The 26,891-nt window shown below is 40.6% G+C and overlaps 2 protein-coding genes and 1 long non-coding RNA gene across 15 annotated transcripts in view; 1 reads left to right on the forward strand and 2 right to left on the reverse strand.

Annotated features, from left to right (window-relative positions):
- LOC140135097 (uncharacterized) overlaps positions 1-26,891 on the reverse strand; it is an 85,151-nt gene that overhangs the window by 11,968 nt on the left and 46,292 nt on the right. For 6 of the 13 annotated variants that reach the window (XR_011856466.1, XR_011856461.1, XR_011856467.1 and 3 more), the window contains exons 5-7: positions 13,428-13,790; positions 12,870-13,312; positions 11,213-11,360 (exon numbers count right to left, since the gene is read on the reverse strand). This is a non-coding gene — a long non-coding RNA (uncharacterized lncRNA). Of the gene's footprint in view, positions 1-10,195; positions 10,594-11,212; positions 11,361-12,869; positions 13,313-13,427; positions 13,791-14,423; positions 14,474-24,859; positions 25,235-26,891 lie in introns of those variants that run through there. The other 7 variants (XR_011856457.1, XR_011856460.1, XR_011856462.1 and 4 more) reach the window with 4 other exon arrangements.
- On the reverse strand, positions 9,217-10,155 carry LOC140065217 (olfactory receptor 10AG1-like). Its single transcript, XM_072112820.1, has one exon. The coding sequence runs from the start codon at positions 10,153-10,155 to the stop codon at positions 9,217-9,219; it is 939 nt and encodes a 312-aa protein (XP_071968921.1).
- LOC140065218 (olfactory receptor 10A7-like) lies at positions 23,401-24,422 on the forward strand. The gene has a single exon (XM_072112821.1). The coding sequence runs from the start codon at positions 23,401-23,403 to the stop codon at positions 24,400-24,402; it is 1,002 nt and encodes a 333-aa protein (XP_071968922.1). The 3' UTR covers positions 24,403-24,422.

The following is a 26,891-nucleotide window of genomic DNA, read 5'->3' on the forward strand; positions in this document are numbered from 1 at the left end:
TCTTTCACCTGGTGGAGAATGGAAATGCGGAGAAATCCAGGCTTTATTTATCTTGATAAGCGTCAGCCTGTCAGCGCTGTCAGTCGACAGGCGTGTACGCTTATCGGTGATGATGCCACCAGCTGCACTGAAAACCCGCTCGGACAACACGCTAGCGGCAGGGCAGGCAAGAACCTCCAAGGCGTACAGCGCCAGTTCGTGCCACATGTCCAGCTTTGAAACCCAGTAGTTGTAGGGAGCTGTGTGATCATTTAGGACGATGGTATGGTCAGCTACGTACTCCCTCACCATCTTTCTGTAAAGATCAGCCCTACTCTGCCGAGACTGGGGACAGGTGACAGTGTCTTGCTGGGGTGACATAAAACTGGCAAAGGCCTTGTAAAGTGTACCCCTGCCAGTGCTGGACAAGCTGCCTGGTCGCCTACTCTCCCTCGCTACTTGTCCCGCAGAAGTACGCCCTCTGCCATTAGCGCTGTCAGAAGGGAAATACTGTTTCAGCTTGTGCACCAGGGCCTGCTGGTATTCATGCATTCTCATACTCCTTTCCTCTCCAGGGATGAGAGTGGAAAGATTTTGCTTGTACCGTGGGTCCAGGAGAGTGAATACCCAGTAATCGGTGCTGGAATAAATTCTTTGAACGCGAGGGTCACGGGATAGGCAGCTTAGCATGAAATCTGCCATATGCGCCAGAGTCCCAACGCGCAAGAATTCACTCCCCTCACTGGCCTGACTGCCCATTTCCTCCTCCTCCAACTCCTCTTCTTCTGCCCATACACGCTGAACAGTGAAGGACTGAACAATGGTCCCCTCTTCTGTCTCGCCAACATTCTCCTCCTCTTCCTCCTCATCCTCCTCCACCTCCTCCGATATGCGCTGAGAAACAGACCTAAGGGTGCTTTGGCTATCAACAAGGGAATCTTCTTCCCCCGTCTCTTGTGACGAGCGCAAAGCTTCCGACTTCATGCTGACCGGAGAGTTTTTCAACAGGCCAAGCAGCGGGATGGTGAGGCTGATGATGGCGGCATCGCCACTGATGACTCCTCAAAGTTACTCAGCACCTGACAGATATCAGACATCCACGTCCACTCCTCATTGTAGACTTGAGGAAGCTGACTGACCTGACTACCAGTTCTGGTGGAAGTTGACATCTGGCAGTCTACAATCGCTCTGCGCTGCTGGTAAACTCTGGATAACATGGTTAATGTTGAATTCCACCTCGTGGGCACGTCGCACAACAGTCGGTGAGCGGGCAGTTGGAGGCGGCGCTGCGCTGCCCTGAGAGTGGCAGCATCTGTGCTGGACTTCCTGAAATGCGCACAGATGCGGCGCACCTTCGAGAGCAAATCAGACAGATTGGGGTATGTCTTGAAGAAACGCTGAACTATGAGATTTAACACATGGGCCAGGCATGGCACATGTGTCAGTCTGCCGAGTTGCAGAGCCGCCACCAGGTTACGGCCGTTGTCACACACAACCATGCCTGGCTTCAGGTTCAGCGGTGCCAGCCACAGATCAGTCTGCGCCGTGATGCCCTGTAATAGCTCTTGCAGTTTGAGCACAGCTTGCTGTCGCTTAGCGACGGCACTGCTGCTGTGCCTAGAGCTACCGACTGATGGCGCCATGCCCACGGATGGTAATTCGGAGGAGGAGGTGGAGGAGGGGTGGGAGGAGGCATAGTAGGCCTTTGAGACCTAGATCGAGGTAGGCCCCGCAATCCTCGGCGTCGGCAGTATATGAGCAGCCCCAGGGTCAGACTCGGTTCCAGCCTCCACCAAGTTAACCCAATGTGCCGTCAGCGATACATAGTGGCCCTGCCCGGCAGCACTCGTCCACGTGCCTGTGGTCAGGTGGACCTTGTCAGAAACGGCGTTGGTCAGGGCACAGATGATGTTCTCTGACACATGCTTGTGCAGTGCTGGGACGGCACATCGGGAAAAGTAGTGGCGGCTGGGGATCGAATACCGAGGGGCGGCCGCCGCCATGAGGTTACGAAAGGCCTCGGTCTCTAACAGCCTATAGGGCAGCATCTCCAGGCTAAGCAACTTGGAGATGTGGACGTTGAGGGCTTGGGCGTGTGGGTGGGTAGCGCTATACTTCCTTTTGCGCTCCAGCGTCTGGGGTATGGAGAGCTGAACGCTGGTGGATGCTGTGGAGGACCGTGGAGGCGAAGATGGGGTTTTCGCACAGGAGGTGTTTGGGCCGTGGTCCTGGACAGGGGGCTGACTAGCAGATGACACAGGGGAAGGAGCAGTGGTGTGCCCCGGCCGGAGGTTAACGGGCTTGGTGCCATTGAGTGGGGTGTTTAGCATTCATATGCCTGCACATACTGGTGGTAGTTAAGCTAGTAGTGGTGGAACCCCTGCTGATCCTGGTTTGGCAAAGGTTGCACACCACAGTCCGTCGGTCATCCGGTGTTTCTTTAAAGAACCTCCAGACTTCTGAAAATCTAGCCCTCGCCATGGGAACGTGACTACGGGCAACATTTGGCGCTGATGCACCAGCTCTGGCCCTGCCTCTCCGTCTGGCCCCACCACTGCCTCTTCCAACCTGTTCTGCTATAGGACTCGCCTCCGTCTCAGAAACACTGTGTTCCCCCGGCCTATCAACCCAGCTTGGGTCTGTCACCTCATCATCCTCCGATCCCTCAGTCTGCTACCTTCCTGCCCTGACAACAACTTCACCACTGTCTGACAACCGTGTCTCCTCATCGTCCGACACCTCTTTACACACTTCTTCCACTACGTCAATAATGTCATCATCACCCACAGACTGCTACCGGTGGAAAACCTGGGCATCGGGAAATTGCTCAGCAGCAACCGGACAAGTGGTTTGTGACTGTGGGAAGGGTCCAGAAAACAGTTCCTCAGAGTATGCCGGTTCAAATGCCAAATTTTACTGGGAGGGGGCAGACTGGGGGGAAGGAGGCTGAGGTGGATGAGCTAGAGGAGTGCTGATTTCGGTGACATGGGTGGACTGCGTGGAAGACTGACTGGTGGACAAATGGCTAGAAGCATTGTCCGCAATCCACGACATCACCTCTTCGCACTGTTCTGGCCTCAACAGTGCTCTACCACGAGTCCCAGTAACTTGAGACATGATGAACCTAGGGAGTGTAGCTCTGCGGCGTTCCCCTGCTCCCTCATCAGCAGGTGGTGTCTCACCCCGACCACGGCCTCTGACCCCTGCAGTAGTTGGACGCCCACGTCCACGCCCTCGTCCTCTACCCCTAGCCCTCGGGTTAAACATTTTCAAAATTAAAGTGTAAACTTCAAATTTTTTTTTTTTTATGTTTTTTGTGTTTTTTTTTTAAACAAAACGATGCTATCCTATTGCTATGGTCCCACTTCGGTGTTTGAGGTGGATATGTGTGTCACTAAGAGCTAAACACAACGGTCGCAAGTTTCCCAGCAAATTCCTTACAATATGGTACTAGCTGCACTAGTAATGCCAGCAAGCCAGGCCACAAGCAAAGAAAAAAAAGGAAAATATAACGCTATTGTAGGCAAAAGTAAGCCGTTGGGGTTCTCCTATGGCTATTTTCTAGCCTACACTCAAAGCACACTGCTTTGCCAGATAACTTTAAGTTATAAAAAGAAATAAACGTAAAAAAAAATAAATCAGCAGACTCTGCCTAATTCAAATCAAACCCCTAATAAATTGTCCCACTTCGGTGTTTGAGGTGGATGTGTGTGTCACTAAGAGCTAAACACAAGTCTCCCTACAAATTACTCACAATATGGTACTAGCTGCACTACTAATGCCAGCAAGCCCAGCCACAAGCAAACCAAAAAAAAAGGAAAATATAACGCTATTGTAGGCCTAAATAAGCCGTTGGGGTTCTCCTATGGCTATTTTCTAGCCCACACTCAAAGCACACTGCTTTGGCAGATTACTGTGAGGTCTAAAAAGAAATAAATGTAAAAAAAAATAAATCAGCAGACTCGGCGTAATTCAAATCAAACCCCTAATAAATTGTCCCACTTCGGTGTTTGAGGTGGATATGTGTGTCACTAAGAGCTAAACACAAGTCTCCCTGCAAATTACTCACAATATGGTACTAGCTGCACTACTAATGCCAGCAAGCCCAGCCACAAGCAAACCAAAAAAAAAAGGAAAATATAACGCTATTGTAGGCCTAAATAAGCCGTTGGGGTTCTCCTATGGCTATTTTCTAGCCCACACTCAAAGCACACTGCTTTGGCAGATTACTGTGAGGTCTAAAAAGAAATAAACTTAAAAAAAAAAAAATCAGCAGACTCGGCGTAATTCAAATCAAACCCCTAATAAATTGTCCCACTTCGGTGTTTGAGGTGGATATGTGTGTCACTAAGAGCTAAACACAAGTCTCCCTGCAAATTACTCACAATATGGTACAAGCAGCACTACTAATAGCAGCAAGCCCAGCCACAAGCAAACCAAAAAAAAAGGAAAATAAAACGTTATTGTAGCCCTAAGAAGGGCTGGTGGGTTCTTGTAGAATCACTCCTGCCTAACACTATTCTAATAGAACACCCTTACGCTTTCCCTGACCAGCAGCAGCTCTCTCCCTAGCGGCATCCAGACAGAGAATGACGCGAGCAGCGCGGGCAGGGGCTAGTCTATTCCAGGGTCACCTGATCTGGCCAGCCAACCACTGCTATCGATGTGTAAGGGTACCACGTCATGCTGGGTGGAGTGCAGAGTCTCCTGGCTTGTGATTGGCTCTGTTTCTGGCCACCACAAAGCAAAACGGCGGGAGATGCCATTTTCTTGAGCGGGCGAAGTATTCGTCCGAGCAACGAGCAGTTTCGAGTACGCTAATGCTCGAACGAGCATCAAGCTCGGACGAGTATGTTCGCTCATCTCTAGTTATTATATATTTCCACTCCCTGGTTGTGATGTATGTGCACTTCCTGGTTGATATATATATGTGCACTGCCTGGTTGTTATGTGTGTGCACTTTCTGGTTGATAGATATATATACATACACACACACACACATATCTATATAGACACATGCACTTCCTGGTTATTATATAACAACCAGGCAGTGCAAATATATATTAACCAGACAGTGCCGACCCGAGTATAAGCCGAGACCCCTAATTTTACCACCAAAAACTGTGAAAACTTATTGACTCGTGTATAAGCTGAGGGTGGGAAATGCATTGGTCACAGCCTCCCAGTATATAACGAGCCAGCCCCCAGTAGTATATAGCCAGCCAGCCCCCAGTAATATATGGCCAGCAAGCCCCCTTAAGTATACAGCCAGCCACCTTTAGTAGCTAGCCAGCCCGCAGTTTGCCAAGCACATAAAAAAAACATACTTACATACTTACCTTCGGGTGGTCCCGATGCTTGGCACAGCTCCCCGATACTCCGGTCCCTGTGGATCCTCTTCTTTCTTCTTGCTAACGTTACAGATGGCAGAGACACGTCCACGCGATCTGCCAGCCGGCGCATACTATGACGTCGTCAGTAGCGATACCACCCGACGGCAGATTGCATGGATGCATCTCTGCCGGCTAATACAACACAGAGAGACAGAAGAGGAGCCTCCAGGAGCCGTGTCGAGGATCAGGGGAACTGTGCCAAGCATCGGGGCACCAGAAGGTGAGTATGTAAGTTTATTATTTTATTGACTCATGTATAAGCCAAGGTGAGGTTTTTCAGCACAATTTTTGTATATACCAGGAAGTGCACATACATAACAACCAGGCGGTGCACACACACATATATATGTGCACTAATTGGTTGTTGCAACCACAGACATGTCCTCTGCAGGCAAGCCTGTGATGTGCCAGGCTGGACAAGTTACTCGGCCATTTCACACAGGAGACAGAACTAGGGAGAGGTTGCTGCTAATAATTGGGTCAGCCAGATACACAGAGAATTCTCAAAAAATATTATTTGCCCTTTTTAGGGCATTAAGATATACAGAGGAGGATGCTGTGATTAGGGACATGTGGAAATCAGAAATAATTGCCCCTTTTAAGGCACTCTGAATAACTGCATTAGGTCACTCATATGCTGTTATAGTGCAGAGATATCATTACTAATCATAAAGTATTATACAGCAATATGTGGAAAGAGCAGAAAGTAATATAAGCATTTACTTTTTGCCAGTCAGATATTCTCCATTATTATTTTTTTTCTTTTTATTCATGTGAACGTGGATTTTTAACGCTATGGATTAAAGTTTTTAAATTTGAAACCCCTTTTTTCCTCAAAGTCCAGCCCTGGAATAACTCTCACAACATCTATCTGTTTAACTTGGAACGGCCCAACTCTCATTCCGTGCTAGCAAGGACTCTATCAATGCTGAAATCTGCTGTTACATGGTGATCTGGAAATGAAAAATCCTGTTTCTTTTGTTTTATATGTTGCTAATTAATTTGCTACATAAATTGCAAAAAAGGCCTGAAAAGTCGCAAAAAACTCTAAGCTATTTCCTGCACTAGTAGGACGTAGCCATGGATATGAGCCAAAATTTGTGACTTTTTTAAAAAGTTGCTACTTTTACATCTGGAATCGGGAAATCTGGAAACACTGCAGAAAACTTGATAATGGAAAACTTTGAAAGGAGACTGTCTTAGGCAAACAATAAGTTGCAAAAGTGGAAATGTACCACAAGAAGTTGCAAAACAGAAAGAAAGTCAAGTAAAAAATTCGATACATGTCCTGTTTTATTTTTTTTTCTTTACATTTGTTATCTGGGAATGAATTGGGACACACAATCATTAATGATATTATTATTAAGTTGTGATACCTGTGTATTAAGTTGTGATACCTTTGCTCTTATAATCTTTTATTAATTAAGGAGTGAATGCTAGAAAGGACATTTTATACCTTACCATAGGGGGGACTTCAACTACCCTGAAGACGGGGGGAGGGGGCACAAACCTGCAGGTCCTGCAGTAGGTTTTTGGCTATAACAAAAGACAACCACCTGTCACAACTAGTTTGGGACCCAACAAGGGGGGAGGCACTCCTAGATCTTACCTTAACCAACAGCCCTATCAGGATATCAAAAGAACAGGTTGAGGGTTTCCAGGGTAATAGTCACCACAGCATCATTCATTTGGAAATATCTTTTACTAAGATGGTTAGTAGAGGGGCAACCAACACGCTAGACTTCAGGAGGTAAAATTTTCAGCAGCCCAGGGAGGAACTTAATGGCATAAACTAAGACAATGGGGGTCATTTACAAAGGGCCCAAATCGCGTTTTTCCGTCGGGTTACCCGAATATTACCGTTTTGCGCCGATTTTCCCTGAATTGCCCTTGGCTTTTGGCGCACAAGATCGGATTGTGGCGCATCGGCGCCGGCATGCACGTGACGGAAATGGGGGTGTGTGGCCGTAAGAAAACCCGACGGATTCGGAAAAAACGGCGTATTTAAAAAAAAAAAAAGTGTCACTTGACACGCGCTTACCTGCACCCAGGGTAGAACGGTGAACTCCAGTGAACTCCGACGGACTTCAGCGCAGCAGCGACACCTGGTGGACACCGGGCGCACTACCTTAGTGAATCGCCGGAAGACCCAAATCCTCCACAGAGAACGCGCCAAAAGTACCCCAAAAAATGGGACATTTTCAAAAATATTCTAACAAGATCCTATGAAAAGCAAATACCGTATGGGAGGAAGAATAGAAGAAGTAGAAGAAACAAGAAGAAAACTGTGCGGTGAATTAGTATGGTCAGTATGTCAAAATAATCTGATTGGCTTCAATGAGAAGGTAATTCTACACTGGACATGGGGAAGGCTGTGGATGTTGTATATCTGGAATTTTGCAAGATATTTTATACAGTGCCGGATAAAAGGGTGATGCATAAAATAAGACTGCTGGAACTAGGTGGAATCTACGTGTATTTAGGTTAGCAATTGGTAGAAAACAGTGATAGAAAGCAGAGGATCATCATTAAAGGCACATTTTCAGATGAAGTTAAAGTTACCAGTGGAGTGCCACAGGGGTCGGTTGTGAACCCCCTTCTTTATAATATTTTTTTAATGACCTGAAGGTTTACAAGTTTCAATATGTACAGATGATATTAAGCCCTGAAACTAATTAATACAGAGAAAGATAGTATAACATGAAAGTTGGAGGATTGTGCTTAGAAATGGCTAATGAAGTTTAATATAGGTAAATGTTATGCACTTGGACAATGGAAACACAATTGCAGCACAATTATGTCCTAAACAGTCAATTCCTTGGTAGAACTACAGCAGAAAAAGACTTGGGGTATTGGTTAATGATAAACTTAATTTTAGTAATGAGAACCAGGCAGATGCTGATAAAGCAAATAAAATTATGAGAGCAACCAAGATTATTATTAGAATGTTAGGACTAGAATGCAAGCACAAATTACAAATTTGGGGTTATTTTGCTGAGAAAAATGTTGGCTGAGGGGAGATCTCATTAAAATGTACAAATACCTGAAAGGGCAGTACAGGGTTCTTTCCAAAAAGACCTCCTCTTTTTACAACCTTAAGGGGTTATTCCCACAAAGACAAGCCTAGCTGGGAAACATCCTGCTCCTTTAAGAAATAGAGAAAGCCGCTGCCAGCACCCTAAGGGAGCTGCAACATGGCCAGACATAGCGGCTGAGGATAAACCTGTGATGGGGAACTCGACCAGAGGCATAACCCATTGCAGCATTGGCTAATAACACATTGCATTGAGGCTGATAACAGAAAGACAAGAGAGATAGCTATGTACTCCAGCTTGTGATGGAGTTTGTTTTTAGTGAAGATAGTGCTACCAGGGGATAACAGAGAGATAATAGTAACTAACTACAAACACCTACCCAAGTGAATCTGATTACCTCAACATCTGAATGAGTTCAATCTACTAACAGTGTTACAATATCACAGGTATGAAAGCATGTACTGTGTGTGTGAGTAACAAGTGGCACTCTTCTACAATTAGCCCTGTAATCTCGCTATCACCCTTCCATCTATAAGAATTTTATGCTCCTGAGATTCTCACCATAAACACACAGAACAGTCAATTACTAACTACTGATCTGCATTGTTAACATTGTCTATCAACAGAGAAATATATACAGGCAGTCCCCTATATAAGAACACCCAACTTACAGACGACCCCTAGTTACAAACAGACTTCTGGATGTTGGTAATTTACTGTGCTTTAGCCCTAGGCTGCAATGATCAGCTATAACAGTTATCAATGATGTCTGCAATTATCAGGACAAAAACTAAAAAAAATATTTAGAATCACAGAGCATTTTTACACCTTCTGACAGCAGATATCACATCATTATTTCTTAAACTGTATATAAAGGGATTTAACAATGGTGCAATAACCGTATACATGAGTGATATAAACTTGTCCTCACCCATACCATAACTGGACTTGGGCCTCAGATACATAACACTGCCAGATCCATAAAACATGGTCACCACTAAGATGTGAGAGGTGCAGGTAGAGAAAGCTTTCTTCCTAACTGATGCTGAATGTGTTTTAAAAATTGTCCATATTATAAGGGAATAAGAAATAACCGTTAATATAAAGGAGCCTACAATAACAGCCAATGTAAAAAACATTGTTGTAATCTCATGAATGTGGGTGTCAGCACACGCTAGTGCCAGAACAGGAGGAACATCACAGTAAAAATGGTTGATTATATGTGACCTACAGAATGGAAGAGAAAACATCAGTATGGTCTGTACTATGGCAACAATTGCCCCTATGAACCATGAACCACATATGAGTTGTGTGCACATGACTTTATCCATTAGAATATTATACAACAAGGGGTTACATATGGCGTTATAGCGGTCATACCCCATTGCCGCTAGCATGAAGCACTCAGAACCAGCAAATAAGAGGAACATAAACATTTGTGTGGCGCAGCCATAAAAAGATATAGTTTTTTGTTGAGACAGAAGAACTTGTAACATTTTAGGGTCTATGGTTAAAATATAACAAATTTCCATAAGTGAAAAATTAGCTAGAAAAAAGTACATAGGGGTTTGAAGATTTGGACTGAATCTGTACAAAAAAATGAGGAACATATGAGCTGCAAGAGAAATTTTAAAGATACAGAGAAAGACCACAAATAGGATATACCGGAGCTCTGGAACCTCCGAAAATCCCACAAGTATAAATCCTGTCATTGTATGGTTGTTTCTAACAATGACATCTAAAAACATGATTATAAACCTTTATGAGATATTAAGGGAACTTGACGGGGTCAACTTTTTTGGAAAATAGTTCCTCAATGAAAATTTATATGCAGGTGTTCACCGATTGAATCATTCTAGAATCTTGCATGATTGGAATGTATGATGAATTGAGAATGTACTCATATGGTTTCCAGATCATATAATCCCTTAAGTGAAGCCACTAAACAAAACTCTCCTGATTCTGAAAGTTATGAAAGTTCAGTCCGTTATTTCTCTTCTGCTCATTTGATGCGGTGACCTCCAAGTCTCCAGGACTTTATCACCTTGCCGGACCAGGCTCCTGGGCAACATTTGCTTGGCGTTTGTATATTCTCCGTCTTTTGTAAGTTTATTTGGCTTCTCTGATATCCTCTTACACTGCACAAACATTCTCATATGTCATTTGATTTTCTTTTGTGGATGTATCTGTGATATAGTAATTATATTGTGTGCTCCATTATGGTTTGTGTGAATAATGATAATGTACATCTAGAACTATAAGATCTATAGGTGTCATATGAAAAATGGGAGACATAAAATCTCCTGGATTTAGAGAATTAAAATGAATCACAACAGGCAAAGTGTGGCATCAAATGGTAAATTTGGCATGACAAGAGACGTTTACTAAAAACCATCTTTCACTGTCTAATCCAAGGCCACATACAGTATATTGAACTGCATCCTGTCCTAGTGTACAGTGATTACAGACTCAGGATAGTCTGTATGCATAAGCTTTATTTTTTCTTAGCAATAATCAGCAGTGAAATATTTTTATAGACAGTCAAGAGACATATAGATAGTTCTGTTAATTTTTGTAATTAATCTCATAGGTTAAAAACACCAGGGTGCAAATCTCTGGGCAACTAATTAAAACAATTATTCTAGTCCAAATTAATTTAGACAACTGAATATTTGCATATGTATTCTTTTACAATATTTTATAGAGCTAAACACGAGCTACCTGTAACATCTTTACCATTTCAGAGTTTAGCGCCATCCTTTGCCTATTAAGTACGGAAGAAGATGACTGTTATTTTGTACTTACTTTGCATTTTGTCTTGCACTAGTCTCTACACTGCTCTATTTCACTCCAAGGTCAGGAAGTAAGAGTTCTTCCTATGGAGAGTTTGCCAATTAGGGCTGCCTTATAGGCGTGTGGAGACTTACAGCCATTGATGGTTCACTAGGGAATTCTGGGAAATAAGCAAATACATTTTCAGAAATGTAAAATGGAAAACAATGCCTTCTTTTGTTACCTTGAAAGGCAGCCCCCTTAACACATAGCATGACCTGCATGAAGTCTAATAACAGAATGTGGAAGCCAAACCAGTACCAGGCAGTCCCCGGGTTACATACAACATAGGGTCCGGAGGGTTGTTCTTAAGTTGAATTTGTATGTAAGTCGAAACTGTATATTTTATAATTGTAGATCCAGACAAAAAATTTTTTGCCCCACTGACAATTGGAGTTTAAACATTTTTTGCTGTAATGGGACCAAGGATTATCCATAAAACATCATTACAGACACCTTACAGCTGATCATTGCAGTCTGGGACTATAGTAACATCCAGAGAGCTTCACCAGAGGTCAGAGGGGTCTGTCTGTAACTATGGGTTGTCTGTAAGTCGGGTGTCCTTAAGTATATATATTCCAGAAGGAACAGATTCCCAACCATAGACATCACTGTTTTAACTTGGTTGGGTCTCTTTAGTACAGCATTGGTAAATGCTTTGGCTCCTTTTTCACTCCAGGCTATCTTAATTGATTTCCACCACACCTGTCTGTCTCATGTCAACTTGGTTTGTGCTGCAGATGGTTAAAAGGAACCTGTCATCAGAAATTGGCCAGATAAACCGCAATCATTATGTTGTCAAGCAGCTGTGAAAGTTCTTCATCATGCTTCTTTCATAGCCCAGCTTGGTGGCATCAACCAGAAATATACACACACATATATATATATATATATATATATATATATATATATATATACAGGCGGTCCCCTACTTAAGAACACTCGACGTACATACGACCCCTAGTTACAAACGGACCTCTGGATATTGGTAATTTATTGTCCTTTAGTCCTAGGCTACAATAATCAGCTGTAACAGTTATCATAGGCGTCTGTAATGAAGTTTTATTGTTAATCCTGATTCTTATGACAACCCAACATTTTTAAAATCCAATTGTCACAGAGACCAAAAAAGTTCTGTCTGGAGCTACAATGATAAAATATACAGTTCCGACTTGCATACAAACTCAACTTAAGAACATACCTACAGACCCTATCTTGTATGTAACCCGGGGACTGCCTGTATACATATATATATATATATATATATACATATACATATATACAAACACACACATATACATATATACACAAGCATATACATATATATATGCACACAAGCATATACATATATACACACAGATATACACATATACACACACAAGCATACACATATATACATATATACACACACGCATATACATAAATACACAAGCATATACATATATATACACACACACGCATATACATATATACACACACATGCAAATACATATATACACAAACGCACATACATATATACACACACACGCATATACATATATACACACACACGCATATGCATACATACACATGCATATACATATATATACACACACAGGCATATACATATATAAAGATAAAATACCTTTACCTTTCTTTTATGGGGCAGTTTCAGGCAGGGAGCAAGGTCTTTGGGGGGGGGGGGGGCGAGCCGGGACCGCGCGGGGGGGGTCAAATCCGGGAGCAAGGGTTGGAGCTGGGGGCGGCGGGAGGAGCCTTTACCGGGATACGGGAGTGAAAGGGGGGTTGAGCGGAGGTATGCTGGGTGTGGGGGGCGGGAGCAGAGGTATGCGGGATGTGGGGGACGGGAGCAGAGGTATGCGGGGTGTGGGAGCACAGTGCTGGACGGAGCACTAGTGGGCCGGAAGCACGGTGTCAGCGGGGAGCATGGTGCTCGACGGAGGGCTGCTACATGATAATGTCCGGCGAGCGTGAATTCGATGCCGCGGCAGAGGGGTCGGGGAGCATGGTGCCGGATGGAGGGCTGCAACACGGTCTGGCAGGCGGGAGTTCATTGCCAGATGGTGCCACACCCTGAAAACAATATAAATACAGTTATTCCTCTGCCTCTATGTTCTCCTAATATGAACAATATGAACAATATGAACAGACATACGGTACCTCTTCAATATACAATCAAGGTACTCACAAATATAAAGATAGTCCTTGTCTTTGACATAACGTCCTGTGCCTCCGGTATTTAAAATACCATTATATCCTCTTACGATATCCCGTCTCTCCTGAGATCCCAGCGGTAATGGATAGTTCCTGTGTTACTACAAGTTCTTGCGGCCGGGAAACTCGATCTCCTCCACAACAGTTCCGCTCTGCTTCTTTCCTCTCCTATTTGTCGCTCGGGGATTGGAAGAAAAGTACACAATAGTGCAGTAGGTCAGGAAATCTTTTAAAATCTTCTTGATTAAGAATACTCACAAGAGTAAAGATTAAAAAGGCCTAGAAAAAACACGCTCGGTAAAGTGTGCCCGACTTTGAGTTCCGCCTTGAATGGCTTCTTCCGGGGCTTACCGGCGCGTGGAAGTACGTGTTATTTATACAAAAATCGATACATGGGCGTTAGGTTTATGTTACTCATTTTTTACAAAAACAATCTGTACAATCATTCTAATATATACATTTAAACAATTTTTAAAACTTTATTATATAGTTTTTTTTTAAGTTATGAAGTCAAGATGCTCTTTGTATCCCAGTGAAAGTGCTTTTGATAAAATTTCTGCTGAATGAGATACAAGTTTTTTATAAAAAACTATTAAAATTCAAAATCGGCATTTAATCCAAGTGGGGTCAAAGTTTTTAAATGAAAAATCCAAAAGGACTCCCTATTTTTTTTGATTAAATCCTCACCTCTCCAATGTGAGGAGACTCGTTCTAAACGAAAAAAATGTGGTACCTCTAGGGTTTTTTTGGGGATGTTGTGCATAGTGAGCAGCTGGGTGGTCCAGCTTCCCTTTCCTTATATTTCTAAAATGTTCATTCACCCGTGTTTTCAATTTTCTTATTGTTCTTCCTATATATTTCAATCCACAAGGACAAATTATCATATAAATGACTTGATCAGTGTCACAGGTGGAAAAGTGTTTAATATCATATGACAAGGAATTGTCTGATGAAGAAAAGTTGTGGATACCTCCAGTGTTCATTCTACCAATATTCCTACATGCTTTACAATGGGTACATCTAAAAAAAAAAGAAAACAGTATGTAATGTGTCTTTATTAGAAAATTGACTATTGATACTTCTGTGTACTATATGGTCCCTAATGTTTTTGGACCTTCGATGGATAAACTTGGGTCCTGCCAGTGAGTGTCCTATCACAGGGTCGTATTTCAAAATATGCCAATTCTGTATAATGATACGCCGAATGTGATGGGAGTCTTCTGTGTAGTCCGTAATGAAAGGGATAGTGAGTGATTTATTCCTATCCTCCATTGCCATATTCTTATTTTGTGATATTGTATTTGTTTCTTTAATTGAACTTTCCTCCTGAAGTTCTACTATGGCTCTATTAATATCTTCCCTTTTGTAATTTCTTTCCAAGAATATATCTCTTAGGAGTATGCATTGTTTATTATAATCTTCCTCCTTAGTGCAATTACATTTAATACGTTTAAATTGCCCTTTGGGCATATTCTTTAGCCATGGAGCATAATGACAGCTCCCATGTTCAATAAAGCTATTACGATCTGTTTCCTTGAAATGGGTTCTAGTACATATATTGTTATTCTCTTTAATTAATTCCAAGTCAAGGAAGCAGATACTTGTTTTGCTATAATTGGAAGTAAATGACAAGTTAAAATCATTTTCATTCAAAAATATGATGAAATTATCTAGTAATTCCTGAGTACCTTGCCATAAGAAGACCACATCGTCTATATATCTTTTATACATTTTTAAATAACCTTTAAAAGGGTTATTATGAAAAATATATTTATTTTCCCAAAAGGCCATATACAAATTGGCATAACAGGGGGCAAATGTCGCCCCCATCACCATCCCGAATTGCTGAAGAAAAAATGACCCATCGAACCAGAAATAATTTTACTCCAATCGAAACTTAATTAACTCAAGAATAAAATCTTTCTGTTCAGCAGTAATGTTTTCGCCTCTCTCCAAAGTGTCCTTAATGGCTGCTATACCTTGTTGATGTGGAATACATGTATAAAGCGAAGTCACATCGCAAGTACAAAGTATAGTATCCGTATCCACTTTTAACCCCTTGATGATTTGTAACAGGGATCCTGAATCTTTTAGATAAGCTGGTGTACTGCACACAAACAGTTGTAAGAATTTATCAATGTATTGAGATATTCGACTGGATATTGAATCAATACCGCCACTATTGGATGTCCCGGAGGGGATGTCTTATTCTTATGTAGTTTGGGTAGAAAGTATATTGTAGGTGTTTTGGGGAACTTGATATAGAGATAATCAAATTCCTTATTATTAATTATCCCTTTTTTCTTTGCTTCGTTCAGAATGGTGAATAATTCTTTCCTATATTTTTCAACTGGATTGCCTCTTAATTTTAAATAAGTAGTCTGATATGATAAAATCCTATTCATTTCCCCTAAATAATAGTCCTTATTAGAGATAAGCGAGTATACTCGTCCGAGCTTGTTGCTCGGTCGAGTATTAGCATACTCGGAACGGCTCGTTGCTCGGACAAGTATTTCCCCTGCTCGAGATCAAGCATTTAATTAAGAAAAGACAGTGAAGAACAGTGAAGACTACTATTAAAACAGTGAACTCAGTGAACACAGGATCATTTAAGTGAAGAACACAGTGAAAGAACACAGTGAAGAACACATTGCAGATGTTCCGAACATCTGCTAACTTAGCTGAAGACACGAGCGCCGAACGGTGGAGGAACGGAGCTGGGACTGGAGTGAAACGGAGCGGGCATCACGGAGCGGAGGCTGGATCAGGCATGCAGGAGCGGATGCTGCAGATGTATGGAAACATCTGCAATGTGTTCTTCACACATATTGTTCTTCACATACTATTGTGAAGAATACCGTTCGGCACGCGTGTCTTCCGATAAGTTAGAAGATGTTCGGAACATCTGCAATGTGTTCTTCACTGTGTTCTTTCAATGTGTTCTTTCAGTGAAAACATCTGCAAACATCTGCAATGTGTTCTTCTTTAGTGTTCTTTCAGTGAAAAATACTTTAATCGGGTTCGTTATCCGATATGAGCACTCGAGCATCGCGAAAAGTTCGACCCGAGTAACGAGCACTCAAGCATTTTAGTGCTCGCTCATCTCTAGTCCATAATGACTATTTTTATTACTACTGATCTTTGTATCTTTTTGGAGATCTTTTAAAGCATTACGTTATTTAGATAAATTTGGATTGGAACTCCCTATCGGAATTCGCTCTAATTCTTCTGTTACGATCCTTTTGAAAGACTTTATACAATCGTTATTAGACAGATTGGGAAAGAATGCAGATTTTTCTTTTAAGCCACTATGAATATATATGCCGCACCCTCGTCGAGCAGGAGGCGCACCGCCTCATGGCAAGTGCGCCCCTGCCTCAGGGGCACCCCAATACCAGTCTAGTGACCAAATTTTGTGGCACAGCCAGCCGGCACACTCATGGCACCATGCATGCACCAGTGGTGGACATTAGCCAATAGAAAGTAATGGGGCCACAGAGCATGAACAATGGCCGTGTGCATAAGGTCTAACACCTATATTAATATTACTATCCCGTTGCCCGGGATAGTAAATAACTGCTCTTAGCTACAACAAAATAGAATGGGTTAACAAAAAATATTTTATATGTATCTATAGACTGTCCCAGGCTGTCTCTGTCGTCTGTGTGGCCGGCAGTCTCTTTCAGTGACTGTCTGTCTGTTGCCAGCAGTCTTTTTCAGTGACTGTCTGTCTCAGAGCTCAAGTTTCATTTTTGCACTGCTGTTTATAAAATTACAGCTGATGGTTTCCATGGGCACCTGGAACAGTTTTACCTCAGACATTTCCGATAAATCTCCCCCTATCTCTGCATCCCTATACATCTTACCTCACACATATATAAATTAGCAATGAAGCAGCACACCGTTAGAGAAAGTGAAGTGAATTTATTCCACCTTAATGATACAACGTTTCGTCTTTTCAATCAAAACATTCTGATTGTCTTGATTGAAAAGACGAAACGTCGCATCATTAAGGTGGAATAAATTCACTTCACTTTATCTAACGGAGTGCTGCTTCATTGCTAATTTATACTGGATCTGGGGGACCCTCTTCTGAAGACCTGCACCCAACTTTTTCTTTTTTACACGGTGCTGCTCCTTAGCTTTCCTTTGGTTAGTTACCTCACACATAAGTTGGCGTCTACTCATTGCCTGTAGTATCCAATCAAAGCTCAGAGCTCATATGAATGACCTGTGGCAGAACAGCAACCAATCACGGCTCAGCAGCAGCCGTGACAGCACAGCAGCAGCAGACAATGGCTCTGTATATGGTGGTTAATAAGTGGGTTTTGGAAACAGTGGGGTAAAAATTTCAGCTCAAAACCTGGTCCAAGACGTTCCCTGAATCATAGGTAATAACTGTGCAAAATTTGGTGATTGTAAACGTGACGGTACAGATTCCTTTGACGGACATAGACACATACATACACACACAAATACATCCAGCTTTATATATTAGATACATTCAAATACATATTGAAAAAGGCATGAAAAACATGATTTTAAAAGCACACAAATCCTTATATTGGATAAAGGTTTTTGGAGTTTCAGCTCCTTAACTTGTGCCTCCCTATTTTTAAAGGGACCAAAAGCAATCAGACCTATTATCTGCGGCACTGTTAGTCGCCTCGCTCACAGTTCAATGCATGAAAGTAATGGGGCCGCAGAGCCTAAAAAAATGGCTGTGTGTATGAGGCCTAATGCTCATATTATTATTATAAATATTATTATGCTTTAAAAATATATTAAAATACACACTAAAAAAGGCGTGAAAAACATGTTTGAAAAAACACACATGTCTATGTTTTGCACCACTAATAATAAATTACAATAGAATTTTTGAACTGTGTATTTGATGCATTTTTGGTACATTTATAGGTAACATCACCCATCTAATTATTACAATGGATAAAAGCTGCAAATAAACAACAATTGGATAATGAGCTGTGTCTAGTCTCCTCTGTATAAAGTATTATGTTATTTATAATCTCTGGATACTGAACCAGCTGCTTCAGGGGATTTTCAATACCAGATTAATCCCTGAAGTATATTTTACCTTCCAATACGGCACCATTGTTTATTTCTGCTTCTATATAAATATCACTTTATGTTAACATTGGCCTCATTATAATTGTACCATGGAGATCATATATATTGTGGGGGGATGGGGGGATTATTCACTGAAGTCGCATTTAGGGATTAAAATACAACTTTTATTCATGTACAAATTCAAAATAAAACCCCCAAGTTGACGATATCTGGTACAACTTGTGTGTTGTGTGAATCTTTGTTGCCAAACCTGGGTCAGCTATTTCTATTTTGTTAACAATCGGACAACCCCTTCAAATGTATAGCAGATTGAGATAAAGTGATTATAGTATAGAATAGAATATAGCATATTCAGTGTGTTTTTGTATATAAATATATTATAAGTATCAGAAAAAAGATGATAACACTGCTGGCACCCTCACCTATCTATAGTTTCTCCTGAATTTACCTAATTGTGAGACCCTCTGAGAACCAAATATTTTATATGATATATCAAACCACAGATTGTAAACATGATGTGTAGCACAAAATAGTGCTCAGACATGCCAAGATCGTATGCAGAATGGATGATGGTAAAGGAAGCTTGTAATTTTCCCCTGCTTCTTGGTCACACTCTACATCTATCTTAGGCTCTGCTAAACTCCTTCTCTTTCTGCACAACCTTCTCTCCTTTCATAGTCTAGATTGCAACTGTCTCTCTGCAGGAAATGTAGGATACTAGAAGACCTTTAGGCCTCTTGCACACAAACATAAGCTCGCCAGGGCCATAGCTTGGGTGACCATACAGCTGCACGCGGGAGGGAGGATGGGTGAGCAGAGCTCACCCTTCTTCTCTGCATAGAAGGGTATTTGGCAAGCACAATACGACAGAAAATATAGGACAGGTATTTTTCTGTGCACGGTCAGGAAGCGGTGAGACTATGGGGCACATGTATTGTAGTTTGGTCTCTCTGAGGTGAATTTTAGAGACTTTTGGCGGCTCTTTTTTGCACCTTATGTGTGATCCTGTCTTTTTACTTGTGATACATGTTCAGTTTTTCCTATCCTGGCAGGCGAAAATTTTGGCTTCTTTTTGAGACTTTTTGTTGTAAATGTCTCAAATCCACGTGCCACGTGAGGGGTTATATGTAGGAGTGGACACTACTGTTAAGTTGGGATTTAACATGTTTCGTTTTTAATGCATTTTGAAACTAATTACAACAGCTGTGGAGAGGTGATTTGCCTTATTTTATTATTTTTAACATTCGAATTTACAAAACGCATAGTAAACGCAATGTTAGCACATGCATTAACGCGACATTTATATTGCGCTTTGTAAACACAAATGTTAATAGTAATGAAATAAGGCAAATCACCTATCCTAAGCTATTGTAATTAGTTTCAAAATGCATTAAAAACGCAATTAAACCGCTACGTGTGACCTCACCCTTAGAAGTAACTAATAAAAAAAAAAATGTAAAAATTTGTGCAAAATGTTAAACATTTAAAGCATGTTAAATAATTCCAATTTACATGTTAAAATCGGGTCCATGAAAAAAAAAAACTTCCTTTGCACCTGCCCTGGACCATGTGCAGATATGTGCCTAAAAAGATGCAAAAAAAAGGTGTTAAAACGAGAAAAGTCGCCAAAAAAAGACAATTTGCCTAGATGAAACTATGATACATGTGCCCCAATGTGTTTATAAAGAGCCAATATTACCATTGTCAATGGTATTTCATGCCACTGACATGTGGGAAGATGGGGAAGAACAAAACATGTTGTCATGATGTTTACTCAAAGGCAGAGTATACAAACAGAAAAATTCATGGCTTTATAGAAGTGTATCTTGAAGGGATGAAGGTACAGAACAAAGGATTTCTTCAACACTTGACACTGTGCTGGCATTTCCCAGACGCTGGGGATCAACAGGACAAGCCCCAATGAAATGTTTTGTGCTGGCACAGTACAGGCATAGATTCTCCTGACGTCGACTGGAGTGTTCCTGGGAGGATAGTCTGGTTCTGTCCACCTGCATATGCTCTTCAGTAGACTGTAAGGCCGGGGGCTGGAGCAGCTTTTGGAAGGCTGGAGCCAGGCGAGGTAGACGTTGAGGAGAGACTTGGGGAAGCTTGTGACGTAAGTCCTCGACACGCTCCATGAACCGCATGCCAATCCGAGTGGCCAGGGTGATGAGACCACTCAGGTCATGAGCAGCCAATGCATCCTTGATTTTTTACTTTTTAAATGTTGCATACAGGGCCGAATCATTTCAGGAGAGCTCGGAAGCCAGGGTACGGAACTTTACAGCATACTCTCCTACGGACGAGTCCCCTTGGCATAGGTTCAGCAGCGCCATTTCAGCTGAGGAGGCTCATGCAGGTTTCTCAGACACCGACCGGAATTTGCACTGGTCCTATAAATCTGCGAGTGCCGGTGCGCATGTCCTAGGGAGCGGGGATGCGCGAGGCCTAGCCAGGATGGAAGCAGGAGTTCAGAGAGGTTAGTGCGGGCCAGGGGACGAGGCACCATGGAGAGGGGTACGGGTGTGCCTGCGATCCAAGATGTGGATCACAGGGACACCCTTGACAGGTAATATGTGTGGAATTATATTAAATAATATTCAAGGTCATAAGTTAAGTGACATGAGGTAATATGTGAGGTAATATCTGAGGTAATTTGTGAAGTAATATGTGAGGTAAAATGTGAGGCAATATGTGGAGTAATATGTGAGGTGATATGAAGTAATATAAGGTCATAAGTGAGGTAATATGTGAGGTAATATAAGATATGTTCTTAATCATGATGCTCTTATCATCTGTGATACTTCAGTCACATCCACAGCCAGATCATCACAGATGCCTACAGCTTTGGTTGTGACTGGAGTATCAATCTGCAGTTATCATTCTTAGTATAAAGCAGCTTATGTAAGAGGTAATAAGTTTTAAATTGTCAGTCCTATCATTCCATTATAAACTTCAGTCACATCTGTTGCAGCAATCATCTGTCTGACTGCAGCTCTGGCTTTGACTGAAGTATCAATGTATAAAGTTGTATCTGAGGTAATATGTAAAATAATATCTGAGGTAATATGAGATATTTTCTTAGTTCCCACGATAATATCATCTGTGATACTCCAGTCAGATCCAGAGCAACAATCATCGGTAGCAACAATCACCGGTAGATCATCTCAGATGACTGCAGCTTTGACTGTGACTGGAGTATCAATCTGCCATTATAATTCTTAGTATAAGGCAGCTTATGTGTGAGGTAGTATGTTTTCAACTGCGACGCTTACATTATCTGTAATACTCTTAAAGTAAATATGTCCTATCTGGGGCAACACTGGGGGCTACAGCTAGTACTGTATAAAGGACAAATTTAAATAATAAAATATAAATCACAAACTGACGATGTCTCTTGTGTATATTAAAAATTAACACCGAATAGTGACAAATCTGTTTGATAACATTTCCCATAACAGGTTAATCCCTTATGTATAATTAATCTGACAATAAGCTTATTTGTAATTCCATATATATATATATATATATAGAACACCCTATGGTACAGCTACACAATATTGCTCTCCACGTAATGTACCTTGAATATGATAAACAGTAAATGGAGAATCTGATTATATCAGGTGAAGTATGTGTTGGTTGACTGATGGTTAGCACACATGAAATGCAGATTTTCCATTAAAATAGACATTAGATAAGACATCCATGTCTGATAAATACAGTTCCCTCCGGTGGCAATCTCACCAGTCTCTCAGGTCTTTTCATTCCAGTTGAGCCCAGTAAGGTGGCTCTCTGAAATGTACTGGAATGATGAGGAAAATAAAAACACACTCCCAACAAGAGATAACTTGATTGGGCATTTTAGAATGCAGGGATACTTAATATCTTAATATGTTTCTGATTTAATTTGTTTATATATTTCAATACGTGGTTAAGCGAAGGAGTTTAGGATTAGAATCTTTACAATTTTTAACTCAATGCCGAGTGACTACTGACTTTCGACGTCAGCTGGAGTGGGGTCAGATTCTGCAGTAATGACAGCAGATCTGGAAGCAGGACACCTAGAGGGAAAATGTAGAACTAGTTTATTACTACATCTGCCTTTTCCTTTCCTTGATGAAGTAGTGCTATGCAGGTAATCAGAAATCAACACTGCTGTCAGCTTTATAGACGAGTGATAGCCCGGTTTGAGTGTGTTAATCAGATCTGCTGGGTCTGACTAAACCCACTACAGCTATAGTCAGCCATCCAACCCCACAGGAGGTGGTTTCCTCCTGTAATTTTTCCCAATAAAATTTTAAAAATCCCTACTAAACTATAAAAAACATTGCTTGTTTGCCCTGTTTGTAATGAAAAAAAAACCCACTCCAAACATTTTTCTGGTAGCACGCAAAAAAAAAAAAAAAAAAAAAGTTATGACACTTAAACCACTATGTCCAAAAATTGATGCCAGGTCATTAGTCCAGGCCTCTTCATTCAGGAGTTCAATTTATTTATTTTTCTTTACTTTTTTAGGTGCTTTAAGTGGTACAAAACTAATGCGTCCTAATGTTTTGGTCTCCTATGTGACATTTGCCAGTTGCTATTTTAACATCAAACTAACTTGCCAGCAAGTGAATGCACCTCCAACTGAGTCAAGCAGATGAAAACAATGTTCGGAGATGGTTTAAAAGGCTATCTGTGCCAGTAAGTATTAATTTACAAATAGCCTCTTACACCTTGAGATATGTTCAGTGTGCCTAATAATTATAACATAATTTTGGATACATTTATAAGTGGTTATCAACTGGGATCTGAAATCAGCCCAATACTGGTAACATTGTAAAGTTCAATTGAATTGGATACCAAATTATGTTGTGATGTGTTTTGGTGCTGGTTTATGCAGCGAAATACAAAAATATTACTTTGATATGGAAAGAGAAAACCAGACAACCATAACTGAATTTATCTTGGTTGGATTTTCTGAGGTTCTTCAGCTTCAATATTTCCTCTTTGTGGTCTTTCTCATCATCTTTAAGATTTCACTCCTCGCTCATATGTTTATCATTTTTCTGTATAGACTTAGTCCAAATCTTCATACTCCTATGTATTTTTTCCTTGCCAATTTCTCATTTTTGGAGATATGCTATCTATCAAATATAATTCCCAAAATGTTGATCAACCTTCTCCACCATCACAAAACCATCACCTTCAATGGTTGTGCTATACAAATGTTCTGTTTTCTGTTACTCGGTAGTGCAGAGTGCAATATGTTGGCATTCATGGCCTATGATCGATATAACGCCATATGCCATCCCTTGCATTATAGTAATATTATGAGAAGGGCGGTTTGTATCAGGTTGGTGTTTAGTTGTTGGTTTATTGGGACCACTGTTGGTGTTTTACAAACAAACCTCATATTTTCATTGCCGTTTTGTGGCTCCAATAGAATCAACAATTTTTATTGTGATGTTCCGCCATTGTTGAGCCTGGCTTGTAAAAACACAAAGATTATCGAGATTACTGCTCTAATAATCACTTTTATTGTTGTTATAGTGCCTTTTTTATTGACAGTAATTTCATATGCAAATATCATCTGGACAATTATCAAGCACCATTCTGCCGGGAGGAGGATAAAGGCTTTCTCCACTTGTACATCCCATCTGATAGTTGTATCAATGTACTATGGGTCAGCTATTATTATGTACTCAAGACCAAAGTCAAGTTATGGAATGGATGGAGAAAAGTTTTTGTCCCTCATATATACTATCATTGCACCTTTTATTAACCCTTTTATATACAGCTTAAGGAATAATGATGTAAAAAATGCATTTAAACAGGTTGTATGTCAAATTAAAATAGACAAACCAGAAAATAATTAGTAAAATCAAATAGTGTAGTATGCAGGGGTGTTTTTAGACCTAATGCCACCCTAGGCACCTACAGCGCTTCTGCCCACTATTGCTGTCATCAGGTTATTGCTTTTGTCCATACATTTTTGAAAGCTAAGATAAAAAGTGACATTTTTAATTCATTAATGTACAGTCTGATGCTAATTTATTAAACAAGAAAAACTGAAACATCACAATTATTCAGACTCGTTGCAGGGACACTCATTTTTAAATCGCATGCTGTCCATTTCCTTCTGATCCTCCCAGAGATGGTTCTACTCCTTCATAAGAGTTTAGTTGTGTTTAATTAAACTTATTGGTCTTGAATAGACACACATGTCTATTTAAGACCTCACAGTGCATGCCAGAGCACATGAGATTCATGACATCTAAGGAAGGAATTAAGAGACAGAATTGTGGCAAGGCGCAGTTCAGGCCAAGGTTATGCAAAAAAAACTGCTGCAGCACTCGAGGTTCCTAAGAGGCTCCTAATTTTTTTAAACACATTTTATTGAAATTGAGTATCAGACAATATAACACATTGGACATAGTCAGAACACAAGTAGACTCTGTTAGCTGTTTTAAATTAACAAACAACAGCCAGTTTCAGGTAAAATAATACAGAGTTACAATCCGATGCAAGGAAGAGGCAGATGATCCCCAAATCCAGGTGCGAAAAACTCATGACCATGTGATATTTCAGTTTTTCTTGTTTAATAAATTAGCAAAAATATCTACATTTCTGTTTCTTTTTATGTCAAGATGGGGTGCAGAGTGTAGATTAATGAACAAAAATAAGAACTTCTTTGATCTTGCCAATTGTCTAGAATGAAACAAAGGGTTAAAAATTTACAGCAGTCTGAATACTTTCCATACTCACTATATGTCTCAAGGAAAAAGGAAACAATTAAGTTACACTATTTATGAATATGCTCATGTAATAACTAAATCGTAGATATATAATACAGTAAGATACAATAAATATTATTTGAATTATTTGATTAGTTTTCTTCAACAAAATTAACATCGCTGTAATAAATAATACTGCTACATATTAGAGAACAACAACTAGTGCACTTGGGAAATATATTTTGTGTAACCTGCTTTTAGTTTAACAGTAATAAATATTGATACAAATATACAATGAACAATTTTGTGTAACCTGGTTTATGATCAACAACTGCAACAAAATGGTAATAATTTAGTAAAATAACAATTTTATTATAATAATAATAATGGTCCTACATAATAACAACAATAGTTATAAATGACAATCTTTATATGGAACATTTATACCTATCTGTATGAAAAAGCCATTTTACAGCTTAAGGCTCAGTCTCATTTTTTGGATTCTGACTTCCGTCGCTTTATATGGTTATAACCTTTGAACTTTGTTCCTTATCAAAGCAATTCTGAGAGCTTTTCCCCCACATGTTGTACTTCATTTTAGTGGTAAATTTTGGCTGATAAGTTTTCCGTTTATATTTTACGTTATAAGAAATAAAAAATTATACATTTTTTAAAAAATTTGCCATTTTCAAAATTCAAAATCATTTCATTTTCAGGCAGATAGATTTACCACCTAAATAAGTTGCTGAATAACATTTCCCATATGTGTACTTTACATTTTCATCATTTTTGAAATGTCTCGATAATTTATTTTGATGTCGCGCGGCTTACAAATAGAATATCAATTTTCCGTATTTTCAGAATTTACTATTTTGGGGATAAATACTGTTTGAAATCAAATTTTACATATTTAGCATTAAAACCGCCCTACATAATCAACCCATTTTCAAGTTTGCATCCCACAAACTATCAGAAACAGCTTTTAGGAAGATTGTTAACCCCTTGAGTTCTTCATAGTAATTGAATCAAAATGGAGGTGAAATTTAGAGTACATTTTCTCTAACATTTTACTAAATTTGCCAAATAAAACCTTAAAGAGAACCCGTCATGCACAAAAACCCCCCTAAATTAAATATATTTTCATAAACTGCCATTAGAGAGCATTGCCTCTATCCCTTCATTGTCCCTCTACATGCCTGTAAACCTAAGCAATGAGGTCCTAAAGCTGTATGCAAATGACCTGTGAAATGTCCAATGAAGCATTAGCATATTCAAGCTGTCCACTCTATTCATGAGTGGGAGGCACAGCCACACCCCCAGTGCTTGACTGACAGCCTGTATAATGATGTGAGGCTGTATAATGATGTGCTTCCTGGTGCTGGTGGCCACGCCCCCTGCAGCCTGTGTGTGCATGTGCTGTGTGTTTAGGAGAGATACAACAGCTCCAGGCAGCCATGTTACAGCAGAACATGTTAGATCCATGTGTAGCTCATGTCTGTGTCTCTCACATGTATATTAGGAGGATGCAGCATGTCAGCAGATGCAGCACAGACACCAGCCATGCTTTACTATACATTACACACAGACATGAGCAGGGGGAGGAGAGGGGAGGGGTAACAGGTGTGACATCA

This window comes from Engystomops pustulosus, chromosome 6, assembly GCF_040894005.1.
Source record: "Engystomops pustulosus chromosome 6, aEngPut4.maternal, whole genome shotgun sequence".
NCBI classification, from domain to species: Eukaryota; Metazoa; Chordata; class Amphibia; order Anura; family Leptodactylidae; genus Engystomops; species Engystomops pustulosus.

Coding starts and splice junctions, on each gene's coding strand:
- LOC140065217 (XM_072112820.1), bottom strand. CDS start 10,155: ATGTTTTTAGATGTCATTGTTAGAAACAACCATACAATGACAGGATTT.
- LOC140065218 (XM_072112821.1), top strand. CDS start 23,401: ATGTGTTTTGGTGCTGGTTTATGCAGCGAAATACAAAAATATTACTTT.